General features: G+C 41.6%; 2 protein-coding genes across 2 annotated transcripts; one reads left to right on the plus strand and one right to left on the minus strand.

Moving 5' to 3' along the window:
* Positions 1-8,285: 8,285 nt before the first annotated feature.
* On the minus strand, positions 8,286-9,195 carry LOC111605181. The gene has a single exon (XM_023323578.1). It carries the CDS (start codon positions 9,075-9,077, stop codon positions 8,445-8,447), a length of 633 nt encoding a protein of 210 aa, XP_023179346.1. The 5' UTR covers positions 9,078-9,195; the 3' UTR covers positions 8,286-8,444.
* Positions 9,196-21,222: 12,027 nt separating this feature from the next.
* Positions 21,223-21,710, plus strand: LOC111605184. Its single transcript, XM_023323581.2, has one exon. The coding sequence runs from the start codon at positions 21,291-21,293 to the stop codon at positions 21,585-21,587; it is 297 nt and encodes a 98-aa protein (XP_023179349.1). The 5' UTR covers positions 21,223-21,290; the 3' UTR covers positions 21,588-21,710.
* The last annotated feature ends 2,103 nt before the right edge of the window (positions 21,711-23,813 follow it).

Here is a 23,813-nt window from a genome sequence, read left to right on the forward strand (position 1 = left end):
TCAATTTCAAATGCGAACTATTCGCTGATTCGCTTGTTGTGCCCATCACCAGTTTCGAACGTTTTAAATATGCAATGTCAAATGCTACATCCGTTACACACACACACACACAGATGACGCGATATTTGTTGCAAAATTATTGCCGGTCGATCGGCTACTTACTGAGGTTGATCAGCTGATAACAGTCGCATCATAAAACAATTGCGCGCAAAGAGGATGACCGATTAGTCAGAAAGTTGTCTTGTTTGTGTACGATTGTCTGATAAGATAAGATTTACGATCAAACTAACTAAATAATTATCGATATTTTCGGTGTACTTTCTTAATAAATATATAAAGTAAAGATGAAGATAAAAAATAAAAAAGTAAAAGGCTCTAGTCGAAAGATTCCCGACTCTGAGATCCCCTGCAATCATTGTATATATCAGAAAGCCAAGCTGAATCAATTTAGTGTGGAATGCGTCTATCTTAGCATGTATAAAAGCTAATAAATAATCGATAACTGCCCCCGCTTTATGGTTATCGATTAAAAACACGATAGAAATGCAGTTATTAATTTAGATTACATACATCTTTGGAGCTAGAGTCTCCAAATTTTGCTTGCAGTTTCATGAATATTTTTTATAATTTCGGGTTTCATTTAATTTTTAATACGAGCTTCTAATTACACCTATATTATTTAAATTTCAGCAGTCATTTAGCAACTTAGTCAAAGTATCGATATATATTGATAGTGCAGGAATGCAATGAGTTATCGAAACTATGATAAATTTGTATTGCGCTTGGTACACAACCTAAAATCTCTGGCTGCTACGAACGAACACACGGATATGACTAGGTCGACTCAGCTCGTGATTCTGATCGTCGGCAATGCCTACGTCGTAGCTGTCTGTGATGCTGTTTGGCTGTGGCTCTGTTGGGGCTGGAAGACAGCAAGTGGGCGGCTTTGCAACCTGCCAACCACATCCGACTTTCATGACTTGGCGCTTAAATGATAATTAAACTGCGTCAATACGTGTGCAGTCGAGGAGAAGCGAGTCGAGTCGAGTCCAGTCGAGGCGAGTCGTGTCGGGTCTGGTACATGCAACAATGAGAGCAATAACAGCTATTAATAAATATGCTCAATCAATGCGCTGCGTTGACCTGCAGCAACAGCAAAAATAACCACGTTGATGACAACAACAACGAGAAAAGCTTGGCGCGTGAAAATATTTGCTTAATTAAAGTAATTATGGTTTCATATATCATTCGGGCAGCAATGCGCCCACAGTCGCTGGACCAGGTCCATTCGTAATTACCTTTTGCAATAAATTATGCATTTATTATACCATTGAAAAATGTTTCAGCTGCCAGAGAGGGAGGCGACATGTCGGCGCATTAAGTATAGTGTAAATACATATATATATAACTGTTCAACGGTTGAGTGGATCTACTGTCCGCACTTCTGGCTGTCGGCATAACTTTTACGCGTTCAAATAGTATTTGATCTTTATAAGAAATATATAATCGAATAGCATTCAATTGTTGAGATAACTGTGGCAAGAGTTCGTTGTGATTTCGTCAGCTTTTATTGAACTTCAAATGATTGCAAGTTGCATAACTTTGTTAAGATCTTCATGTGAGGCAGCTTTAAAAGCTGCTTCAATGCTCTGCTGATAAGCTGCATTCTAGGTTTCATGGTAGTAGTCTTATTGTATATTCAAATTTCTTATAATATATTTAAAATTCGTACTGAAATTAGTCAATTTTGACTACAATTTTCTTATACAACTTTATCAAGCTTCTGCGAATGTCTGCTACAGTTTAAAGCGAGAGATTTTGATCAACTTCTATCAAATGTGCTTTGCCATATCTAACTCTTAATGACTGCAGCTCCAACTAATTCTAACTCTATAACTAACCCCTATAACTATAACTAAAAGTCAGCTAGTAACGTACATGACAAGTCCAGACATTGGGCCAAAGCTGAAGTCATTTTGTTATGAAAAGTTTAGGAGATTTAAATTTGTTTGTGCTGTGCTCAGCTCTGTCAACTGATGCTCAGTTATAAGCTTTAAAAATTTGCTTTTACAAAAGATATAGAAATAAGTGGAATAAGCATAAGTAAGAAGAGTAGAGTATTAGCAGTTCGTTGTGGCAGCTGCTGCTCAGTCGCTCGCTATTTAGATACCAAATTCTATCAAGCGTGTGTCAATCACACACACATACACCTACTCACGCACAGACAATCACACACACACACACACACACACAGGCACTCACCCTCACACAGTGCTTTGCAGAGCTAAAGCTTGCTTTTTTTCTTGTTTCTGTTTTGGCGTTTGTAGTTCTATTTGAATATTTGTTTTGGCTGAAAACTAGTCGGGTCCAAGCTTGAACGAAATGAGCAGAATACACATAATAAAAATATAAAATAAAAAGTAAAGAGACAAAAGAGACAACAGCAGCAGCAGCAGCAGCAGCAACGATTACAAATGTGACAAGAGAATCCAACACCGAAATGAATAATGTAAATACGCCAAGTGTACAAAGTTTTAATTGTTATCATGTTTTGTCTGAGCGCTGTTTCCTCATGTGTGCGACAGTATGCGTGTGTGTGTGTGTGGCATGCACTTATAGCCAAGATGTATCCATTTACGCCTGGCTAAGTTTTACGTCGCGTATACGACACATGCCCCACTCAGCTCGAAGCGTGTCTCTGTGACTATTGTGCGTGTGTGTGTGCGTGTGTGTGTGTGCAGCTGTGGTGTCTTTTGTGTATGCATAGCTATGGATTTGGTCTCAGCAAAAGTTTTTTCATTTTGCATATATGCACAATATGCCTTAAAGCTGCACTTTCCCTGGGCTCTCGAAATACAAGTCTGAGGAGCTAAGCAGAAAACCCTTTCAAATGTGTTTTAATAAAATAAATGTAGGGGCTAATATTCTAAACAAATAAATGTCTAGTATTTTTCTAGAAATTATTTTTTCTATTTTACTGTTTTATGATTGTCTTTGCAAGTTTTTGTTCAATAACTTCTGAGATACTTAACGGATTTTAATAAACTTTACAGCGTATAATCTACATATTCTGTTGAAATATTTGACAGCCTAGTTTAAAACAAGCTCTTTCACATATTGGCTCTATTTTCAACTGAAATAAATTTAAGGAATTTGCATAAATTTGTAGCTGATATCCAAAATTGAATGAAAATTAAAATTGTAAAAAATAAACATGAAACTACATGCAAAATGTGTAGACTCTAGCTCCAAAGATGTGTGGGATATAATTTAGTAAATGCATTTCGATCAAGTTTTTAATCGATAACAATAAAAAGGTAAGAGTTATCGATTATTTTAAAGATATGCGCGTGCCATACACCGGATCTATAAAAGTCTCTAGCTCGTATAGATGCTGAGATCGACGAGTTCACACAGTCCTAAATCTACTCGACTTTTCGTTCTCATCAAGAATATATATACTTTAAGGGGTCTGCCACGCCTTCTTTTGCCTGTTATATAAATCTGAGTAAAAACATTTTAAGTTGAGTTGCCATTTGCAATGTGTTCAAGGTGTAATAATTATAATTATTAATATTACAAATTTTATTATAAATAAACAAATTTTAAGCTACTCAAGTGATTAGATATGGCAAGAGATAGAGAGAGAGAGAGAGAGAGCAGAGAAGATAGGCAAAGTCAAGTCAAAGCAAGTCTTATTTTCTCCACTTTAGTCGCATTTGATTTATTTTTAATTCATCAAAATTCCATATCTGCTGAAACACAAACTTTTGAAACACAAACCATTTATATTATTTATCAAATTTATCGCCGTTCAAATCTTTGTTCAAATCTTCGTTTAACAGAAAACCAAATTCAACTGCAAAATTCACAATTATTTTCAACAATTGAAGTTAAATGTTAAATTTTTATTGAATGCTTGAGAAATTTAAATGGAAAATCGTTTATAAAATATCTCAATTTGCTTTAAAAGCGTAAAACTTTGTGTGCAGTTGATTTGCATAGCCAGCCAAACATATTTATTTTGATTTTCATTTTATTTTTATGCTTTGTTGTGCGTGTGTGTGTGTGTGTGTGTGGAAGAAGTCAGCCTTAAGCACAGCTCTCAAGCATGCAAATCCAGAATATTTGTGGCTCACAGTATTTATTTGGCACAAATTTTAAGTGATTTATGCTCGCCTCAATTGCCCCACAGCTTCAACCGCATAAACCACTGAAAAATACGTATACGCAGTGTGGCACAACAAGATACAGCACACACACGCACGCTTGGACACGCGCATTGCATATGGATATGCATATTTATTTGGCAGGACTTTACTTATGCTACATTTTATGGCAGTGTTTGTTTACCCAACTTCAGCTGCAGACGCTCCAAGAACACGAAGTCCAGTCCTATAGATTTGTTAGCCTTGCATGCAGCCAGCATGTATGTGTATGCATTTATTTGGCCTGATGTGTTTGGTGTTTGCTCACACTTATTTATTTGATAATAATTTCAAGATTCTCTTCCAAAAACAAACTAATTTCGTGCAAACTCTCTTTCGGCCAGCATAAATAATGAAAATGTCATAACACAACTCCAGCGGCGTATATCGTCTCGTATCATATCTTGCTTTGCTAGCTGCACAAGAAGATGCTCGCATTGTGGCACAATGTTTATGCAAATGACATTTGCTGCCCGCCGCACTGATTACGCATGCAGCCCCAGCCCCAGCCCCAGCCACAGCTCTAGCTCAAGCAACGTTTCTGCATCGAGTGCAATATAAATATTTTACATAGATTTTACATAGCTGATTGAAGTCGTGCGCATATGCTAAGCCCGCAGCTACAGCTGCCCTGCCCTGTGCTGGGCCTGGCATCGTGTTGCTGCCTTCAAATTATCCAGCAACGAAATCAAATCAAATCAATTGCAAAGTGCGCCCCAAACTATGCTACAGTTTCCTACGTTTGCCAGCATTTGCATATGCTCGTAAGCCTAATTGAAGCGCCAGCGTTGCCACCCTGCTTAACACATCTGCTACTCACTCGCTGTCTCCCTATCTCTCTATCTCTCTGTCTCCCTCACTCTGCCCTGCTTACTGCAATTAATTGCTAATTTAGAGCGTGCCTGTTAAAAATTTACCATTATTTATGATTATTTGTTTATTGCTTGCGGGTCTGTTCTTCTATCTACCTGACGGCATTCACACCACAATACATACACACACACACACACGCGCTAGCCGCCACAACGCCCGCACAACACATGCAAAAAAACAAGAAAAAAACGCCGCCAGCAGCTTTTGGTTGCAATTTTGTGGCGTTTCGCTGGGCGATAAAGTAATCGACGCTATTCGAGCTTATGGCGCGAAACACACACTCACACACACACACACACACACTCACACATATTGTGAACTGTTTACGACTAGCATTAAATCGCTTTACTTTATGCACAAGTTCATTAAAGCATAAACTTTATTGTACTGTTAAGTGTTAAAAATAATTTTAGTTTATTTTTAATGTGATTATTGTTGCAGTGTTTAAAGTACAACAGAATGAACTAGCTCATAAAACAACTAATTGTTATTGAAATGTGCAAAATATGTGCATATTTTATAGCATTTTTATGATAAGTATTATTTAAAATTTCATTAGCATTAACGTCCATTAGCCAAAGCCTGCAAATAGATAGAGTTGAGTGCTCTCGGAACTTTTGAATTCCACTCAATATTGTGTCAACAAGTGAACCAGTTATAGCATGAACTGGTTCAGTTCATTTGAATGTATATCATGTCAACTAAATATAGCTTAAAGTAGTTTCTTTCCAAATGGAACTAGCTAAAGTAGGAACTGGTTCAGTTCATCATAAAAAAAACTAGTTCAACTGTAGCAATTAAATTTCAAAATTTCTTGTGTTCATTTTAAGAACTGGTTCAGTTCAGCTAAGTTGTAAGTCAGTGTCAACTTGTACCAGTTCATTTGAAAATGGAACTAGCTTAGTTAAGAACTGCTTTCGTCTAGATCAGCTCAATTTGATCACAGAGAAGAATAACTGATTCCGTTCATTACGCTTCATGCTACAGAGACTAGTTCAACTTTGGCCTGAACTAAAGTCTAAAGCTTAAGCAAGCTAATTAGCCTAGGCAACAACTAGTTCAGTTCATTTCAGTTAAATTGAGCTAGCTCAACTTTAGGCAGTTCCCAGTTTAAATGAGATGCAAAACTGCTGCAATATTGAGTGAAACTACAATAATATAACTTGCAGGCACAACAAGCTGTAAACAGCTTGAAGGCTCGTTCAATCTATTGAACTGGAACCAGTTCCGCTGCCAGAGACACAGTTAAAACTCTTTCTATCTCTCTCGCTCTCTCTCTCTCTCTGTTCCAACGTGCCGAAGGGATAAGGCGTCATTTAGTCTGAGGTTAGATTCACGTACGTTTCACAGGTTTTTTTCCTACCTACACACACACACGCATATATATATTTATATCTGTGTGTGTCTGTGTGCATAATACATATATAAACACATCTATTTAGTTGTTTTTCCGCTCGTTTTTCGCTTCGTTTTCATATTCTTGCTTCTATTTTTTTAACGCGTTGTTTCGCTAACGTTGCTCGCGTTGTTGCGGTTGCAGCACGTCCGTACGTGTTTATGGCGCGCATATCCGCAAATATGCAATCAGACTATAATCTACTTAATGTCTTTTTCCAGCAACCACAACAACACGAACAGGCGCAGCAGCAGCAGCAGCAGCAGCAGCATAAAAAGCAAAGAAAAATGCGCATGGAAAATGAAGTAATGCAGTTGGTCGAAAATGCTAGCTAACAGCCTACGAGGCGTGTGTGTAATGTGTGTGTGGGTGTGTGTGTGTATGAGTGTGTGTCTTGAAACGGCACGGACATGGCACATTAACGGAAATTAGGCAGTCATTTTCGTAGCAAATTTTGAAAAGTGCGTATTTTTTATGTTTGACTGTTAAATTTTTTTCTGCTGCTTTTTGTTGCCTACTTTTTTGGGCCGCAGCGAAGCGCGCAGCGCTTTGAAGTTAGCACATTTTGGCTTTTAGCTAATTTTTAAAGACACGAAGCAGCAGCAGCAGCAGAACAACAACAACGTTGCGTCTGGCAACAAAGCGTGGCAAAAGTGGAAAAAGACGCTGCAAAAATATTTTGCCTGTAGAGAACATTAGATATTGTTTTTGAGCTGCAGACATGGCGTTTTAGTTTTTAGCAGTTGTTCTCTGTTTTGTCCTCAGCCTGACAGCAGCAAGCAGCAACAGCAACAGCAACAGCAACAACGACAACGACCAGGACAACGATGACTCGCTGGCTGTGTGTTATTATTGTTATTGTTGTTGCTTGTTGCTGGACTCACAATGCGGCCATAAAAAGCAGCGCGTTTGCTGAAGTCGAAGTGCGGCGCTGCAACAAAAGGAGGCGCCTGCACAGCAGAACAATTGAAACAATAAAACGGCTTTAAGGAGCAACTCTATGCTGGACAAGGGTGGGCAGCGTAGGCAGGTGGGGCTGCAGGCGTAGCTAGCAGCAGCTGTGGAGTGAGTGTGTGTAAGCTGTCTGCAGCTATTTAGAGTTGGTAAAGCTGTTGCTTTAAAAGATATAGCAGTTGAAACTATGTATTCAATGAACTTATCGAAAAGTGTTATCGTTATCGATAAGCTCAAAACTGCAATGATATAACTAAAGAGCGAAAGTTGACAAATGAGAAATAAGAGCGAAGCCCAGAGTTGATCAACATTAAAAGTTGCCATTGAAACCGATAAATTTATCGAAAATTGATATGATCTGTGTGCTATCAGTCAACTGTAGCCGATAGTAACACAAGAAACAAAGATGAACAGAGCTATTCAAAAGACATTTTTATCGAAATTTAACAATCGATAATTCTATCGAAAATCGTTAGCCTACACTACATTATATCGCAAAGTAGAGCCAGTTAGAGCACAACTCTACCTAATTCAGGTTCAGTTCAGCCTCTTTTTCAAAAGAATTCAAATTTGAAATCAAGTAATCGATAATTATCGAAAATCTTTATCTTCAAAGGCAATAAATTTGAATGGGCTAAAAGGATATAAATAGAATGAGCAAGCCTTGTGGATAAAAGTAATTAAAGTTCATGTAAAAATCGATAAGTCAAAGTATAGTTATCGATATTTTTACTAAGCTGCGCACTGAACACAGTTTATAGACATGTAGAAAGAATATGCTATTAAGCTACTATTTTCACCGTCTCCAATTGATATCGTTATCGTTATCGCTATTGCTGACGATTTTACCTGTGGATAGACATTTTCCAAGTCCCCGAAGTATCCCTTTTAAAGAATTTGCTTTATTGGGGGACTTAGTTAAACAAAATCGGATTTGCAAATGACGTAAAAATCGATATCGGTATCGATATCGCAATTGTTATCGTTATCGCTATCGCTAATATGGTTTGCATTCACTGCGCACTAAACAAGCCCTTGACCGTGGCATCGGTCGTGTCGATTGGCAGCTTGTAATAGCCGTCGCGGCGCAGCGCGCGCTCCTCATCGTCGGCAACGCCATAAATATCCTCGATGGGCTGCATGATCTCGGACTCGTTTGGCAGCAACAATTTGCGCGCATCCTTGCGGAACACAGCCACCGCCTTGACCATGCTGTGATGGGCGCGTGTAAAATGCTGTAGGCTGAGTGTCTTGCGCTTCGCGGCCAGCTTGCTCTGGATGCGATCGAGTCGCGCAATCAGACGCAGCAGTATGAAACGGGCAAAGCGATCTTTGATCTCGAGCAATGTCAGTTCCGTGTCACGCTGGCCCAACGGTCGCATGTAAGCGGCAATGATGAAGCCCACGAAGACGATGTTGATCAGCAGAATGGTGAGCAGGACGATCAGTTGAAAGATGTCTACATCCGTGGAGCAGCACGCCTCGGTCAGCTGCTTCCAGGACATCAGATCGTAGTCGTGCACCTTCCATTCATAGTGCAGGTAGGCTGTCAGCAGGGCCACCAAGCAGCTGCATAAGGATATGAAAGGATAATTGTGATAAAAGAACTCATTGAGGGATGTACGCAAGCTGCGCAATAGATTCATTTTTCAGCTATGGCGGCGGCTATTGTCGAGTGGATCGGACAATTCCGATTTTGTTTAATTGTTATATTTCCTAATTTCCTTTCGAATTTTGAGCTGAACGTGCCGAAATGAGTTGTGATGTACGAGTTACTGAGTGGAAACGTCCTATGGCTTTGCCTGTGCGTGTGCGTGTGCGTGAGTGTGTGTGCGTGAGTGTGTGAGTGTGTTCGAGTGACAATTGGCGTATAAGAGTTTGCGACCCCTGCAACATGTTCGCTTGTGGATGGCGAACATGTTTGAGCGCAGGCTAGACACAACGCCCACAAATGCAACTGCAACTGCAACTGCAACATGTTTGACGCGGCTACAACTTGAGCTTGATTTTTGAGTGGCTTTTGTCTTTTTTTTGTGCTTTGCTTTGCCTCTGCTGCTGCTGCCCAACTTATTCAAGTTGCAAGTCTAACGTTAATTTTGGCCAATCGCGACAACTTTTGCCACACGATTCGGAGACGCTGATAAGGCAAATATAATAAAAAAAAATGAAGAAGCAAACGCGGCCATTTTGGCCGTCTTATCTGCGACTCCTGTTCAGTTTTGTCTGTCTGCTTTTTTTGCTGTTGCTGCAACTGCTCGTGGCAAGTGCATGCAAAACTGCATTTTGTACGACGAGTCCCAAAACTGGCAGCCAAAACGGAAATATTCAAAAATTTCGCGCGGGTGGAACTGCCAAAAGCGAGCAAGGCATGTGGGGCAGGCAGGCTGGCTGGTTGACTGGGTGAGTGGAGGTGGCGCTTGTGTGGCAGCTAGTGTTGCCGTGCTCCTCGTCTATGCGGCGCGCTAATAAAAACGTAAAATTTAATGGTTACGGAAGGCACTAAAAAACAGGCTCACCAAAAACGAACTAAAGTCGCGGCCAGCCGAGCGTCTGAAAAAACCGCCCACCCACCCTTCGACCAGCCGGCAGCCCGCACGCCCCGACCACCCGTCTCCCCCCGCGCGTGCCCCTTGGGGCGCTGTGGCGGCCGCTTGGGCGATAACCAAGCAACGAACCACAACCGCACACACTGAGCACAGGGCGAACTGTAACTACGCCAACGCCCTCGTCGCCCTCGTCGCCGCCGCCACCAACGACACCACCCAGCCAAGGACTTCGATGTAGACGCAGTGGAGCGCCCAGCCGAGCACGTCAAACGCAGACAACTTGAAAAATGTAGAGACAGCGCCGCAGTAGTTGAAACACGCCAAAAAATATGCAAAAGTAAAATAAAACAGACGCATTTGCCCCGTTACCAAAGACGGACAGACACGGGCTGGCGGACGGACGCAGAGGCCAGCCAGGACAGTCGGCACAGTCGGCACAGTCGACAGCGTTCGACATTTGACGTTATAGGTTTTTGGGTTCTGTTGTTTGGCAGCGGCTGCAGCAGCGATAGAGCCACTGCCCGACCCAGCGTCAGCAAAGCATTGCACAATATTTGCCCGCACTGCCGCTTGCCCCTGCAGCGTGCCCCAGCACAGCACAGCTGTATCTTTTTAAATTTTGTTTTTCAGCAAGTTTCCTTTTTGTGCTCAGCCGTTGTCCACTTGACAGCAACCAGCCGCTCGACCACAGCCGTCTCTGCCGTCTAGCTAAATACCCTGGAACCCCAAAGTGTGTTTGCATATTGAAACGAGACTGCATTGTGTAAGTAATTAAGGTACATTAAGTAAACTCTTGTAGCTTAGTAATACAAATTAAGTAGACAAGCTTGCTTCACTTAGATATAAAATTAGAGAGAGAGAGAGAGAGAGATAGAAAGGGAGACAGAGAGAGAGAGATACAGAAAGATACAGAGGCATACAGAGAACAAGGTCGAGATAGAAGGATAGGTAGAGAGAGAGAGAGAGAGAGAGAGAGAGAGAGATAGAGATAGAGTTAGAGATAGAGATAGAGATAGAGATAGAGACAGAGATAGAGATAGAGATAGAGATAGAGATAGAGATAGAGATAGAGATAGAGATAGAGATAGAGATAGAGATAGAGATAGACTGCGCTGGCAGCCAGCTTGAAATCTTGAGAATTGCATAGAAAGGCAGTTGAAGAACATTTTAAATTCGCATTGAATTATGCAGCTTAAAAATCGAACAAACTTTTTTAGTTTGCTTAAAACAATTAACACAGATTTATTATCTTTAGCCACACCAAAAATTTACGCAGAATTTAAACATTGTTTAAAAATATTTTGAAATAACTTGAAAAGTTTGGGAAATTGAATTATGCCAGGCAAACGTATAGCTGCCGCAGGATGCACCCAATATACCCTGTAAGTGTGGCCTTTGCCACTGCCAAAGGGCATTTGGGCAAATGCGAACTGCAGCAGCAGCAACAGCAGCAACAGAGGCAACAGCGGCACCAAGTTGAAAAGTCAGTTGTCGCAATGGCCGACAAAGTTATGTGGCCTGAATATCTGGCTATATAGTGCATATAGCGGCAGACGGCGGGGTGTCGAGGGGCAGGGGCAGGAGCTAACCCAATGGACAGCAATTTGTGCCGCTAAACGAACTGACAAAGCGACCGAAGTGGGCACCAGGATTGGGGCTTCAACGAGGGTATGGGCCATGGACCGTGGGCTGTTGTCTGCAACTGTAATTAGGTTTGTCCGCTTTGTGCAGGCGTCGAGCGGCACAGTTTCTAGTTACAGTAAAACAGTTACAAATGCAGCTGATGACGCTGCTGCGTCAGCCCAAAAGTATGCTGCAAATAATTCACAATCGCGCTGCTTTATTGCGTTTTGCAGCGCCGTGCCCAGCAGCGCCCGCAGCTCAGCCTCGACTCCAGCATCGGCTGTCGATGCGGAAATGTTTGCCTTGTTTACATCGCAGTGCATAAATTTGCAATCGCACGCACACGAATGCAGCGACGCGTGCTCCACGCAGAGGGGAGCTAGTGCGGCGGCCAGCTATATCTGCGCTTATTGTGCGCAATATATATTGACTCAATAGCTGTGCGCCTACAAATTAGTGTAGAGGCTCAGAGAGAGAGAGAGAGAGAGAGAGGGAGCGCAGTGAGTGAAGAAAAAAATCTGCATGCGCCGCCCCAACAAAGTCGGACAACAAATTTTGTAGCTAACAGCATTTTCAAGTTTTATCGTTACGTGTCTGCCTGGCTGTGTGTGTGTGTGTGTGTGTGTAGCCTTTGTGTCCTTGGCCCAGCCAGAATGGCACTTTTGCAGTTGAGGGTGTCTGTCTGCCATGCCACACACGCGCACAGTCCGACAGCTCGATCGCAGTTGCAGTCGCTGCCTTGTCTATTTAGCTGGCTGCATACAGAATGCACATAAATTGCCATGTTGCATGGTGCATGGTGCATGGTGCATGGTGCTTGGTGCCGCAGCAGCATATTTATATTGATTTTCGCGCCCGACGCACTGGCTGCGGGATTGGCCCTGGCTTTGCCAATGCCAGCCACGGCCGCTGGGTGCTCTGAGCTGGGCAGCCGACAGTTTGTTGTTATGTACTTTGGCTTTTCAATTTCGGTCCGCCGGAGACTCGTTGAAACGTATTATTTCAGTTTTTAATACACTCGCCAAAGGGTCTGGCCGCTTTATGGCAACAAATGTGCTCAAGGCTTGTAAGAAAAAAAAAAATTTAATTAAATTTTATTTTATTTATAAATACATATATTAACTTTATCAATATATGACTTGACATATCTGTTGGCTTTATGCTATTCCTTCTTTAACCTGCTCTTGCTTTGTTTGAACAGGTTAAATTAGACTAACTTAGCTTACCTTAAGATTCTCGCACAGGTGAGACATCTTTGAGATCATCTTAATATATAGAACTAGGCATGTCTTAGACTGTTTCTATATATATATTAGCTATATATAAGTCTTTCAGCTTTCAGTTTGACATCGTCGAATTACTTTTCTTCCGTGCTTCCTTCCTGGCTTCCTTCTTTCAGTTGAGGCATCAGTCGCCATATCATATAATAATCTGCCCTAGCAAATATGAATCGAAAATGATATATTAGTCTCATAAGCCAAAGCTTAAACGTACTTATTCAACTCTGCTTAACATAAATGTGTCTATAAATTGAGCTAAGCAAACGATGCCTTGCAGTTCGCTCAGACACAAAGGGCTAAGCTGCTATCTGCACCATAAAGCCGCATTAATCCCCTGCGTTAGGGCATTCGGAAGTCGGCAGAAATTTGCTTTTCTTGTTGTAGTCGAGCGCCGTTTTTGTTGTGCAGTGTTTTGTGGGTGCACAATAAATTGAGCCGAAATTGCATCAGCAAAATTAACAGTTTCGTGTGCGTTAATAGACTTTTCCATTGGCCAACGCAGACCGCAGAGCGCTGTTTAGCCGCTGCCGCCTGGGATCCACACCAAATCGCAGCTGAGCTGATGGAAGGGGGCGTCATCATTGACCATTTGGCTGTTAGGCGGGCGCTAAACTCATTTGACAAAGGAGAGCAGAGCGGGAGTGGGAGGCTGAGCTAAATACATTTTTGATAGCGTATAATCTATGTGCTTTTCGGTTTTGTGAAACATTTCCTCAATTATTTATAACAAAAGGGATTAAATTTTAAATATTCAGTGCATTTGAGTTGCCGTTGAGCTATTTACGCAGTTTAGTTTCTATTTATGGTGCCAGCAAGGCGCCTATTCTAATTGAAGACGCAACTATAATTTATTTAAATATTAAATAAGAAATTTAATTTAATTTATTTATTTTTTTTTTGGCCAGGACATTTGGGAAGTTAGTTTTATGTGGCTCTTATGCCCCGTTTAGGTGTTAAGTGAAATCTGAGCAGCGCCATAGTTGGGCTCGTAAATTGCTAATTTGCTTGCTGCCTCATTAGGCGGCAACAATTAGTTTTCGTCTGTCTGCCACAAGCTGAGCTAGTCCCTCTCCCTCTCTCTCTCTCTCTCTCTCTCGCACTGCATGGGCAATTAATCTGTGGGTGGCTGGGTTGATGGGTAAATTTCTAAAATTTTAATGTTGCAACGCTGAATGCGCAACGCTGCAACAATAAGCAAAACCACTTACTTAGTCACAGCAATGGCCAATTTCGCCTTGCTGCACAGCTGCCGCAAGCAAGCTTCAACTTCAAATATGCAAAATTTGTAATAATCTAGCAGCAGCGACAGGAAGAGGGAGAGGGAGGTCAAGTCAAGTTCTGTTGTGCGACAAGTGCAGAGCGCACGCAATCGGCAACGTGTCGCATTTGTAGTTAGACATAATTGTTAATTACCCGAAACCATTACCACATTAAAGGCCATAAAATGCAACACTAATTGCTCTACGCCAGGGCAGTCTAGCTGCTTCACTCCCTGCCTCTCTCTCCACGTGCTTCAACTCGAGTTGCTCTCGAGTTTTCTATTTGATTATGCAGCCAGTTGGCTGCGCGCGTGTGTGTGTGTGTGTAGGTGTGTGCGTGTGTGCCTAATGCTCGCATGTACCGTAATATGCAGGGCAACAATAGTTATGCTTTCGGCCAGCTATACGAAATGGGAACTTGGGGGCATCCATTGGATGCCATGCCAAGCAAACATTCTCCACTCACAATGGCTTTGCTGCTGCAGTCGTGCGGCATGTGATTAATATTTCAAAATTACACTGACATGCAAAGTGTCAACTCATTTTGAGCCATGGACGCGCTGACATTCAGCCGCCCACCTGGCCAACTGGCCACCTTTCGACACTTGCAACAAAAGCGCTGACAAAGCGACGCAGCGCCTCAAGAAAAATGGTGTAAACGTTTTGTAGCAATTCACAACAGCTGCAACAACACATTCACAATAGACTGACGACATATATATACACATGCACACATATATATATATATATATCTGCATTTGGCCTCGCGGTAGGCGTGAAAATCGTGTATTAAGTGAAATATTTATTAGCCAACGCTTGGAGTCACGCGGACCTCGGCGCACGCGATTACCAGAAATTGAAATTACCCGAAAAAAAGTAAAAGAACGAACGCGTGGCCGGGGCGTGGGCGTGGGTGGCCTGGCTGCAGTAAACAAGGACGAGCGACTGGCATTTAATTTAATTACAACATCAGCCAGATATTGTCGTAAATTGTGCGCAGCCGCAGCCCAACAAAAAAGGGCTGCGAGAAGGAATTTATCAACAACAACAACAACAACAGCAACAACAATGACAACAAACAGCAGCTGCTGCAACAACAATAATTTATCAATGACAAGCGAGCGTGTGGTTGGCGTAGAGAGAGCGAAGAGCTGGAGTCGAGTCGAACCTTCATCGATTATGGCGCTGACTTATAAAATTGCATTCGCTGCTGGACAGCGGATAAAGGCTGTCACCATCTAAGCCAGGCTTGAAGTAGCTGCAGCAGATTTAAGCCAAAACACATATATTTATGTGTGTGTGTTAGCCAAGAGCTAGCCAGAGCGTAGCTGTTAAATTGTCCTATTTAGCAAATCTCTTTCTATAGAGACATATCTGTGTTAATTTGTATTTACAAAGCTGATAATTGATAGAAACACGCACAATTGTTGTTTATGGCCATGTAAGATATTACCAGAAGGTAGACATACAACAGCAAACACAGGTAAGTAACGAAATCAAGGTGAGAAAGGCGGTTGGGAAAGAGAGAGAGCTATGGCAAGATGGAGAGTGAGAAAGAGACAGGGAGAGATAGGCAGAGAGAGAGAGAGAGGAGGATACAGAGCGAGAGACGATAGAGTTGAGAGAGAGTGAGAGAGAGAGAGAGAGAGAGAGAGAGAGAGATAGAGAGAGAGAAAGAGAGAGAGAGTGGAGAGAGAGAGAGAGAGAGAGAGAGAGAGAGAGAGATTGAGTAGAGAGAGAGATATCTAGATCTATTAGAATCGATGACGCTGAGATTGATATATCTTTCAGAGAGAGAGATAGATCTTCTCGCTCCTCTCTCTCTTCCTCCCCACTCGCTCTACCCCCTCTCGCTACTCTCTCTCTCTGCTTTAGCGCGCGTGTCTCGCCTTCTCTCTCCTCTCCCGCTCTCTCGAGCTCTCTCCCCCCTCTCTCGCCCCCCCGCTCCTCCCCCCTGCTCCGCTCGCGTTCTCCGCGTGCGCCTCTCTCTTTCCTCTCTCTCCTCCGCTCTCTCTCTCTCCTTCTCCTCTCTCTCTCTCTGCGCCTCTCTCTCTCTCTCTCTCTCCGCTCTCTCGCTCGTAGAGAGAGAGAGAGAGAGTGAGAGATGGATAGAGGATACAGAGCGAGAGAGCAAAAGAGACAGATAATGACAGTGCGAGTGAAAACGACAGGGATATGGAGAGAACAGGGAGAGCAAATGGAGAAAAGAGAGACACAGAAAAAAAGAGACAGAAGAACTGAAGGATAAAAAAAGAGGGAGAGAAAGGAAAAGAGAAAAGGAAAGAGATAGAGATTAAAAAAGAGAGAATGGACAGAGAGGCTGAGAGAGAATCAAAAACGGTGAGTGCGATAGAAAGGAAGGAAGTTACAGCTACAACGATAAGGAGAGAAGAAGATAAGAAAAGTAAGATATATGTAAACAGAGACGAAAAGATATGAAGGCAGCAATAAGGAAAGAAAGAAATATAAGGAAAAAGAAAAAAAGAAAGAGAAAGAGAGAGTGACTGTTAGAGAAAAAGACACACAGCGGGAGAGCGAGAGACTGAGAGGTGTGGAGACATGTGGAGATGAAAAAGTTAGTTTAACAAATGCAGAAAGAGGGAGAGACATGGAATCAGAAAGACAGAAAAAGAAAGGTAGAAAAGACTACAAATTCAGGCTTAAGTTTCAGTGCCTACTCAGTGCAGAGTATTTTTTAGTTGGGCAGATGCAAATGAAGCTCTCGAATATACTTATCGAAGTATAGTCGTAATATAAGCATAAGAATTACATGAAGACATATTTGAGTGCTTTAAATTGCTGTAAAACTTCAGCTTAAGCGCCTGCTGCCCACGCTCCCACATGCCTGGCTCAAGTGCCAAATTGTGAATTAATTGAAAAGCTTTTGAATTGATTAGTGAGTGGTCTTAAGGTTTGTCGCTTCAGTTGTGGGTGCCCAAACAGTTTGCTTGATTTATGTCGCAGGCTCTAATCTCGCATGCTGTTTCGAGTGGGTATTTCGGATGCTTAATTAACACGATTCGACGCGCCGACACAATATGCCGGGGTAGATAGAGAGGGGGCGGGGGTGAGAGAGGGTAAAGAGCATATACCAAAAGCCGAATGAGAATCCTTTGGCATTTTCCTATTTTCATTTTGCATTCGAGGCTAAAATATTGGGCAAGCGATTTGACATATTGCCAACAAAGGAACTCATTATCTGTGCATTAAATGGAACAGGACCCCAGTCGCAGGACGCCTCACTCTGCCCCTCTCCCTCTCTCTGTGTGTCTGTGTCACGCTTATAAAACACATTTATCATAACTAATCCTTTGGGGTTTTGGCTGCCAGCCTCTGACTTTGCCGATAACACTTTGAATACTAAATAAATACGGGCAAACACCAAAATTTTTTCTGTTTTTCCTCGTTTTTTTTTTTCTTTTTTGGCAACGGCAAAAGGCAAAGCGGAAATGGATCTGAAAATGGAAAATGGGGCTAGACGAAGGTTTTTAATGCAAAACGATTATCATATAAGCAATATAAAAATAAATTGTACTCCTACGAAGAGTTGCTGGAATAGAAGAGGGTTGAGGTTGAGCTCGAAACTTGGCTCGATTTTGTTCCCGTGCGGTTTACCGCTCTCTCTCTCCTTCTCTCTCACTGTCTCTCTCTTTCCCTAGCTCTTCCAGCTGGCAAGTGCCCAGCGCATTTAGTCGCGGGGCTCTACATTTAAATAGCCTGCCTGGTGTAGCGGATGCGACAGTTGCCGCCGATTGACAGACTTTCGCCATTTGGCAGCGTTTAAATAAATTTTACTCACAGTCGTCTTTGTTGGCCCCGACAGCCATTAAAGCCAATTGCCCACAAAATCATGGCCGATATCATAATTGCTCTTGGTGGCTTGCGTTGCTGTTGTTGATTTAGCTGTTGCTGCTGTGGCTGCTGCTGGTGGCAACTGTTGTTGTTGTCGCTGTCGCTGTTGTTGCTGTTATTTAGTCAGCAACAGCCATGGCCAGCGCCCTCAGGCTTGGCTCATGTAAAATATTGTTGAGCTCTGTTAGCTTAAAATGTTAAAATTTAGCCAAGGTATATTAGCATAGAGCTTCAGCATGCAGCACAGCTGTAGAGCAGGGTCTATGGGTGGTGAGAAGAGAACTTCAAGTTAATATAAAATTGCTCTTTTTATACGATTTTGATTTTGACTAACTTTGAAAAATTGAAGAAATTTGTTGTTGGCTTACAAACATGTGTAACATTGTTATAAATAGTGCGAGCTTTAAGCTCAATGAGTTCATAGACTTCAAGATTAAGGCCTATACATGAGCTTACCAAGTTGTTTATAGACTTTCTTTTGGATTATTTATTTTTTATAGAATTTAATTATAGTCAAAAGTTCAAAGAAGCATAGCGCTTTTAATATTGTGAAATTGTTCGTGAAACAAAAAGCTACACAAAGATTTGAAGTTAACAACAGCCTGACAGGGGCAAAAACTTATTATTGGCAGAGCTTTTAATATTCTAAAAATATTAAGCACGCAGAAAGCTTTAATGAGCTTTTCAGCAAAACAAGCTAAAAAGGTAGTATTTTCGAAGCTTTTAATATTCTAAAAATATTAAGCACGCAGAAAGCTTTAATGAGCTTTTCAGGAAAACAAGCTAAAAAAGGTAGTATTGTCGAACCTTTAAAATTCTAAAAATATTAAGCACGCAGAAAGCTTTAATGAGCTTTTCAGCAAAACAAGCTAAAAAGGTAGTATTGTCGAAGCTTTTAATATTCTAAAAATATTAAGCACGCAGAAAGCTTTAATGAGCTTTTCAGGAAAACAAGCTAAAAAAGGTAGTATTGTCGAACCTTTACAATTCTAAAAATATTAAGCACGCAGAAAGCTTTAATGAGCTTTTCAGCAAAACAAGCTAAAAAGGTAGTATTGTCGAAGCTTTTAATATTCTAAAAATATTAAGCACGCAGAAAGCTTTAATGAGCTTTTCAGGAAAACAAGCTAAAAAAGGTAGTATTGTCTTTTTTTCCGAAAATATAAATCAATATTTAATTAGTTAAGCGGATTAATCAGCTTCCAGAAGCTTTCTTCAAACAACAAACTACAATCAGCACTAAGCAATTGCAAGTATAAGCAAATATTACAGGGTATTTGAGAAGGTCTTTTGCCATTTTTATCATGATTTTTACACTTGTTTATGGCATATGCACACACGCACACAAACACCAACAGTCAAGTGTGAGCGTGTGTGAGAGAGAGAGAGAGAGATGCTTGCAACGGGGGCGTGCAAATCGCAGCTGCGATAAATTTAAACACTTGTTGTAGTTGTAGCCAAAGTTGTTGCTACACAATTTATTAGAAACACTTTGCGGTTGTTTTGGCTTTTGCATGCGTGGCCGATGCGGCTATAAACGTCTCATGGTTGCTTGCAACGCATTTTTATTGAATTTTGCGGCCAAAGTTATGTTGCGACATGTTGTTGCAAATGAACGGAGGTTCCTGTTGACTGCGACATGGGGGGTATTGGGGCTTCCTTTCCCTTACTCTCTTACTCTCCCTCTCTCTCTCTCGCACAGTCTTGGGCAACTTCATCTCCATTTGCAGGCTGCAACAACTTCATGGCTTATGCACTTTTTGCCACTTGACTCGGCGCCAAGTTAATTAACACTAACGACTTGGTGCGAGGCCTGTGGGTGGCACCTCAAATAGAGGACATCTTCAATGCTAATGAAACATCCGTTCGCCGCACACTCATCGTAAATTGCATTGTTTATCTAAAAGCAAAGGACTCGACGTTTGTTGGCTACCCGCCAGCTGGACCGTTAACGGACTGCAAAATGCCTCCGGGCCGGGTCAAAGGTTGACTGGAACTGGCACGGGCTGGGCGTTACCCAACTTAACTGTCATTGTGAGTTATGGGCGTGTCATGTGCGCGCTCCATATGGCAAGTCATTGGCGCTGGCTAGATGATGACTTTTAAACTTTCTATTAAACTATAACAACGATGATAGATGAATAATAAAAGTATAGAGAAATACATAATAAAAAAGTTTGGCGACAGCCGACGCTTTGTGACTTGAGCGAAACTTCGCAGCGCAGGGCAAACGCAGTCGGAAACTGCAGAAGGAAAATCAGGAAAAACGTTGCCATATTTGAACAACATACGCTTAGCAGACTCGTCTCTGCCTGCCCAGGGTGCTGCAGACGAAGACTGATGCTCTGCTGTGCTGCATTTGCGGCGAGTGCGTGCCTCGCATAAGTTAGTTTCGCTATTGAATCCCATCTCCTCCCCAACCAGCCAGCCAGCCATCCAGCCTCAGAGGCCCAACTTAGGCAATGGCATCGAGCACAGATTGATGAGTTGTTGAAAAATGGCAAACTTAAACAACAGTTCGGCCACAAAGATAAGGCCAGGATAGCAGCCGGAATACGGCCCAGAATTTACAACGATGTGCACACATAAAGCGCATGACTAACGATATGAATGCGACTGCCATGGCCTCGCCTGGCCTCAAACTCAGACTCCAATAACAGCAGCTCCAAAGCAAATATGCCGTACGTTAGCTATTGGCATACTTTAGACTAATTTTGATGTATGCCATCGATGGCACATTATTGCAAATATTATTTATTTGAAAAATGTTTAACGGGTTGGCACAAAAAATTGATGAAAATCTGCAACGCTGTGGCACACAGATTAGAGCCAGACTATTTGTCAGTAAGGTCTGATTTGATTTGCAATCTAAACCAATTCGAAACTGTTCACAGAATCAAGCTTAATAAAATAGGTGACATAAAAGCTAATCAAACGAGGTTGTGGCTAGCTCAAGTCTGGGTAAGCTTCGAGACAAGAAAATGTCATTTTAAACTGGGAAAGCAGAATCAAAGTAGAAGCTAAATCATTATCAATTTTAGTCTGGGAATGAAGAATCAATCTAGAGCTGAACATATGGCCTAGAAGGTAAGCATCTTAACTTCTATCTATGCTCACACTTCAGATATATAGATATTGTCGTATGAATCGACTTAGAAAATATTGAGAACAAATTTTTGAGCAAATGAATCTCGTTAGCTCGGCTATGAATGTCAGTCTCTTTGATGTCTGAGAAGTTCTGCTATCATTTTATAACTTTTAAAAGTTGTTTAAAAAATTGAATTTGACAATAACTAAAGATGTTAGAGCAGCTGAGCGATTGGTACCGCAGCATCTGCATATGCCTGCCTGAATTGGGTGCAGCGCTTGGCATAGTCGTCGGCAAGGTGCGCCGACGTGTCTACAGGCTGGCGCTCAGCTGGGACAAGATTGTGGAGCTCTACTCGTGTGCCTGCCTAGTGGTGCTGCTGCTCTCCCTGGTCTGGTACTACATGTGCGTGGCCTATCGAATGATGGCTGCCAGGCAGCGCAACATTATACTATTCACAGACGTGGTTCGATATCTGTTCAAAGAGGACGAAGAAGAAGACGAATAACGAAGCCAATTAGCTAATTAATCTTACTAACTTGCAGCAAGATGATGTACTAATGATGATATAAAAGGCATATATATATATGTGTGTGTCTATATGTATATATATGGAAATCGTTTAATCAAAATGAAAATGCAAATGAAAAAATTAAAATGTGCCCATTAAATGAAAATATGAAAATCAAAATATATAAAATAATAAAACATGTAAAAAAGGCCAAGCAGACATTTTGTAAATATTATTACAACATTCTTTTTTGCCATTTATTTATACTATTTTGTGGGTGTGTGCGATGTGTGTGTGTGTGTGTTTGCTTGGGTTTTTGGCTTGTGGTTTTTTTATATCATTTTTGCGAGCTGCATGATAATAAATTTGCATTTAAATCACCGTCGCTAGCAACGATGCCCCGCTTGTCCCGCTTTTTCATATTTATTTTCTGAGTAGGTGGGGGCGGGGGAGCAGCTCCTTTTTGGGGCAAGCGTAAACGAAACAATGGGGCTCGCTGGGCTGAAGACACCGGCGGATCGGACGTACACACAACATTATTAACCACAAAGTGTCACATGATTTTATTTGGCTCGTTTCCTTGCATTTCACCTGCAGCTTTTTGTGCTGCACTCTCGCCGACTGTATCCTGCTGGCCGGTCCGAAGTCGCGGCACACTCACTTTTATATATATCTATGTGTATATATTTTTTGGGCAGAGTTCTCTGTCTCCTGATTTTCAGCGCTGATAAGCAGCAAAGGACATTCAAAAATAAAATAGCTGCTAGCAGCACTTGTCTTGGGACTTTGCTAACGTTTCGGTCATTGGGTTCTTGGGTCCGTCCTGGCTCTACGGCAGCTATGCAATCCCTTGTCCGCAGTTAGCGCGAATGCATTGCACTGCAGTTAACAAACTGCAACGGAGGGGAATTGCAATTGCAACTGCCATAAAGAGAGAGGAAGAGCGAGAGAGTGGGAGTGGGTGAGACATGCCCCCGCCCCACTCGCTCTCTCTCTCTCACTCTCTGTGGCAACTGCTGGCAGCGTCGAGGGCAAAATTGAAGTGCAAATAAAAGCTCGTGCAATTTTTGTTGCCTAACGGACGGTCGCATATTTCAACAAATTTTTTACTGCACTTTTAGCTTTGTGGAGCTCGTTTTGCTGGATTGCCGCCGGTTGCCGCCGAAATGTCACCGAAACAAGCAAACGGAAACACTCGAAAAGTATTTTGTTTGTTATGCTAAAATTTAATGGCACAGGAAGTCGTATTAAAGACCAACCAACCAGAGCAGAGCAAGCCAAATACAGAAAGAAAGAAAAAAACTAAATAATCAAGCAAAAAACATTTCGATTAAGGCAGCAGCAACAGTAACAGCAGCAGCAGCAGCAGCAGCAACAGCGGCAGCAGCAGTTGCTGCAGTAACAATTCATTTTGCATTACTCTATACATACATATACGTATATATATAAATTTTTTTTTTCCATTTATTTCACGTTTGATTGATTATTGACTGCAAAAAGTTGTATTTTTTCTTATATATTTTTTTTAAACATAAATACAATACATTTCATTCGTAAATGCCAATGTTGATTTTATGCAAATTTCACGTGAAACCAAAAAAAGGGGCGAAAAAGTAAAATCGAGTGCATAAATTTAATATTATTGTTGAGCTTTAATTATCTGCCGTTTATTGTCATACTCGGAACGTAATACACTCTCACTACAAAAATATCAAGTTGTACAACACTTTTCAAATAACTGAAAAAAAAAATACCAAACATGTGCGTGCATGTGTGTGTGGGAGCTTGCAGAATTGAAATACTATTGTTATTGTTGTGCAAAGGATATACAGAACATATACAATAGAATGGCTGCACTCTGCAGTTGACTTGTCCAAAGGAGTGAGCCATTAAGGCCACAACAAGGTTTCGATTACGCAATGGATGCTGTCGCTGTTAAAGGTCACTTAGCTGTTTGCTATTTATAATTTAGCGTGCGCAAGCTGCTGTGTAAGTGTTGTAAGCTGCAGAAAATACCAAGTACGCATTTCGTTTCGATCACTTTTGGTATTTTTCAAGAACATTAAGCAGCAAACAAGGTCTGGCTTATTTTAGGAAATTTGTAGAAAAGGAAATGACAGATTTAAGTACATATTTTTATCTGCTTGCAATAAAGCGTATTTTAACGTCGTTTATTTTCATTGAAATTTCAATTATTTCTTGTTTATGCTACTCAGTGAATCG

Source organism: Drosophila hydei, unplaced genomic scaffold (genome assembly GCF_003285905.1).
Source record: "Drosophila hydei strain 15085-1641.00,03,60 unplaced genomic scaffold, DhydRS2 tig00008135-arrow-pilon, whole genome shotgun sequence".
In the NCBI taxonomy this organism is placed as follows: domain Eukaryota; kingdom Metazoa; phylum Arthropoda; class Insecta; order Diptera; family Drosophilidae; genus Drosophila; species Drosophila hydei.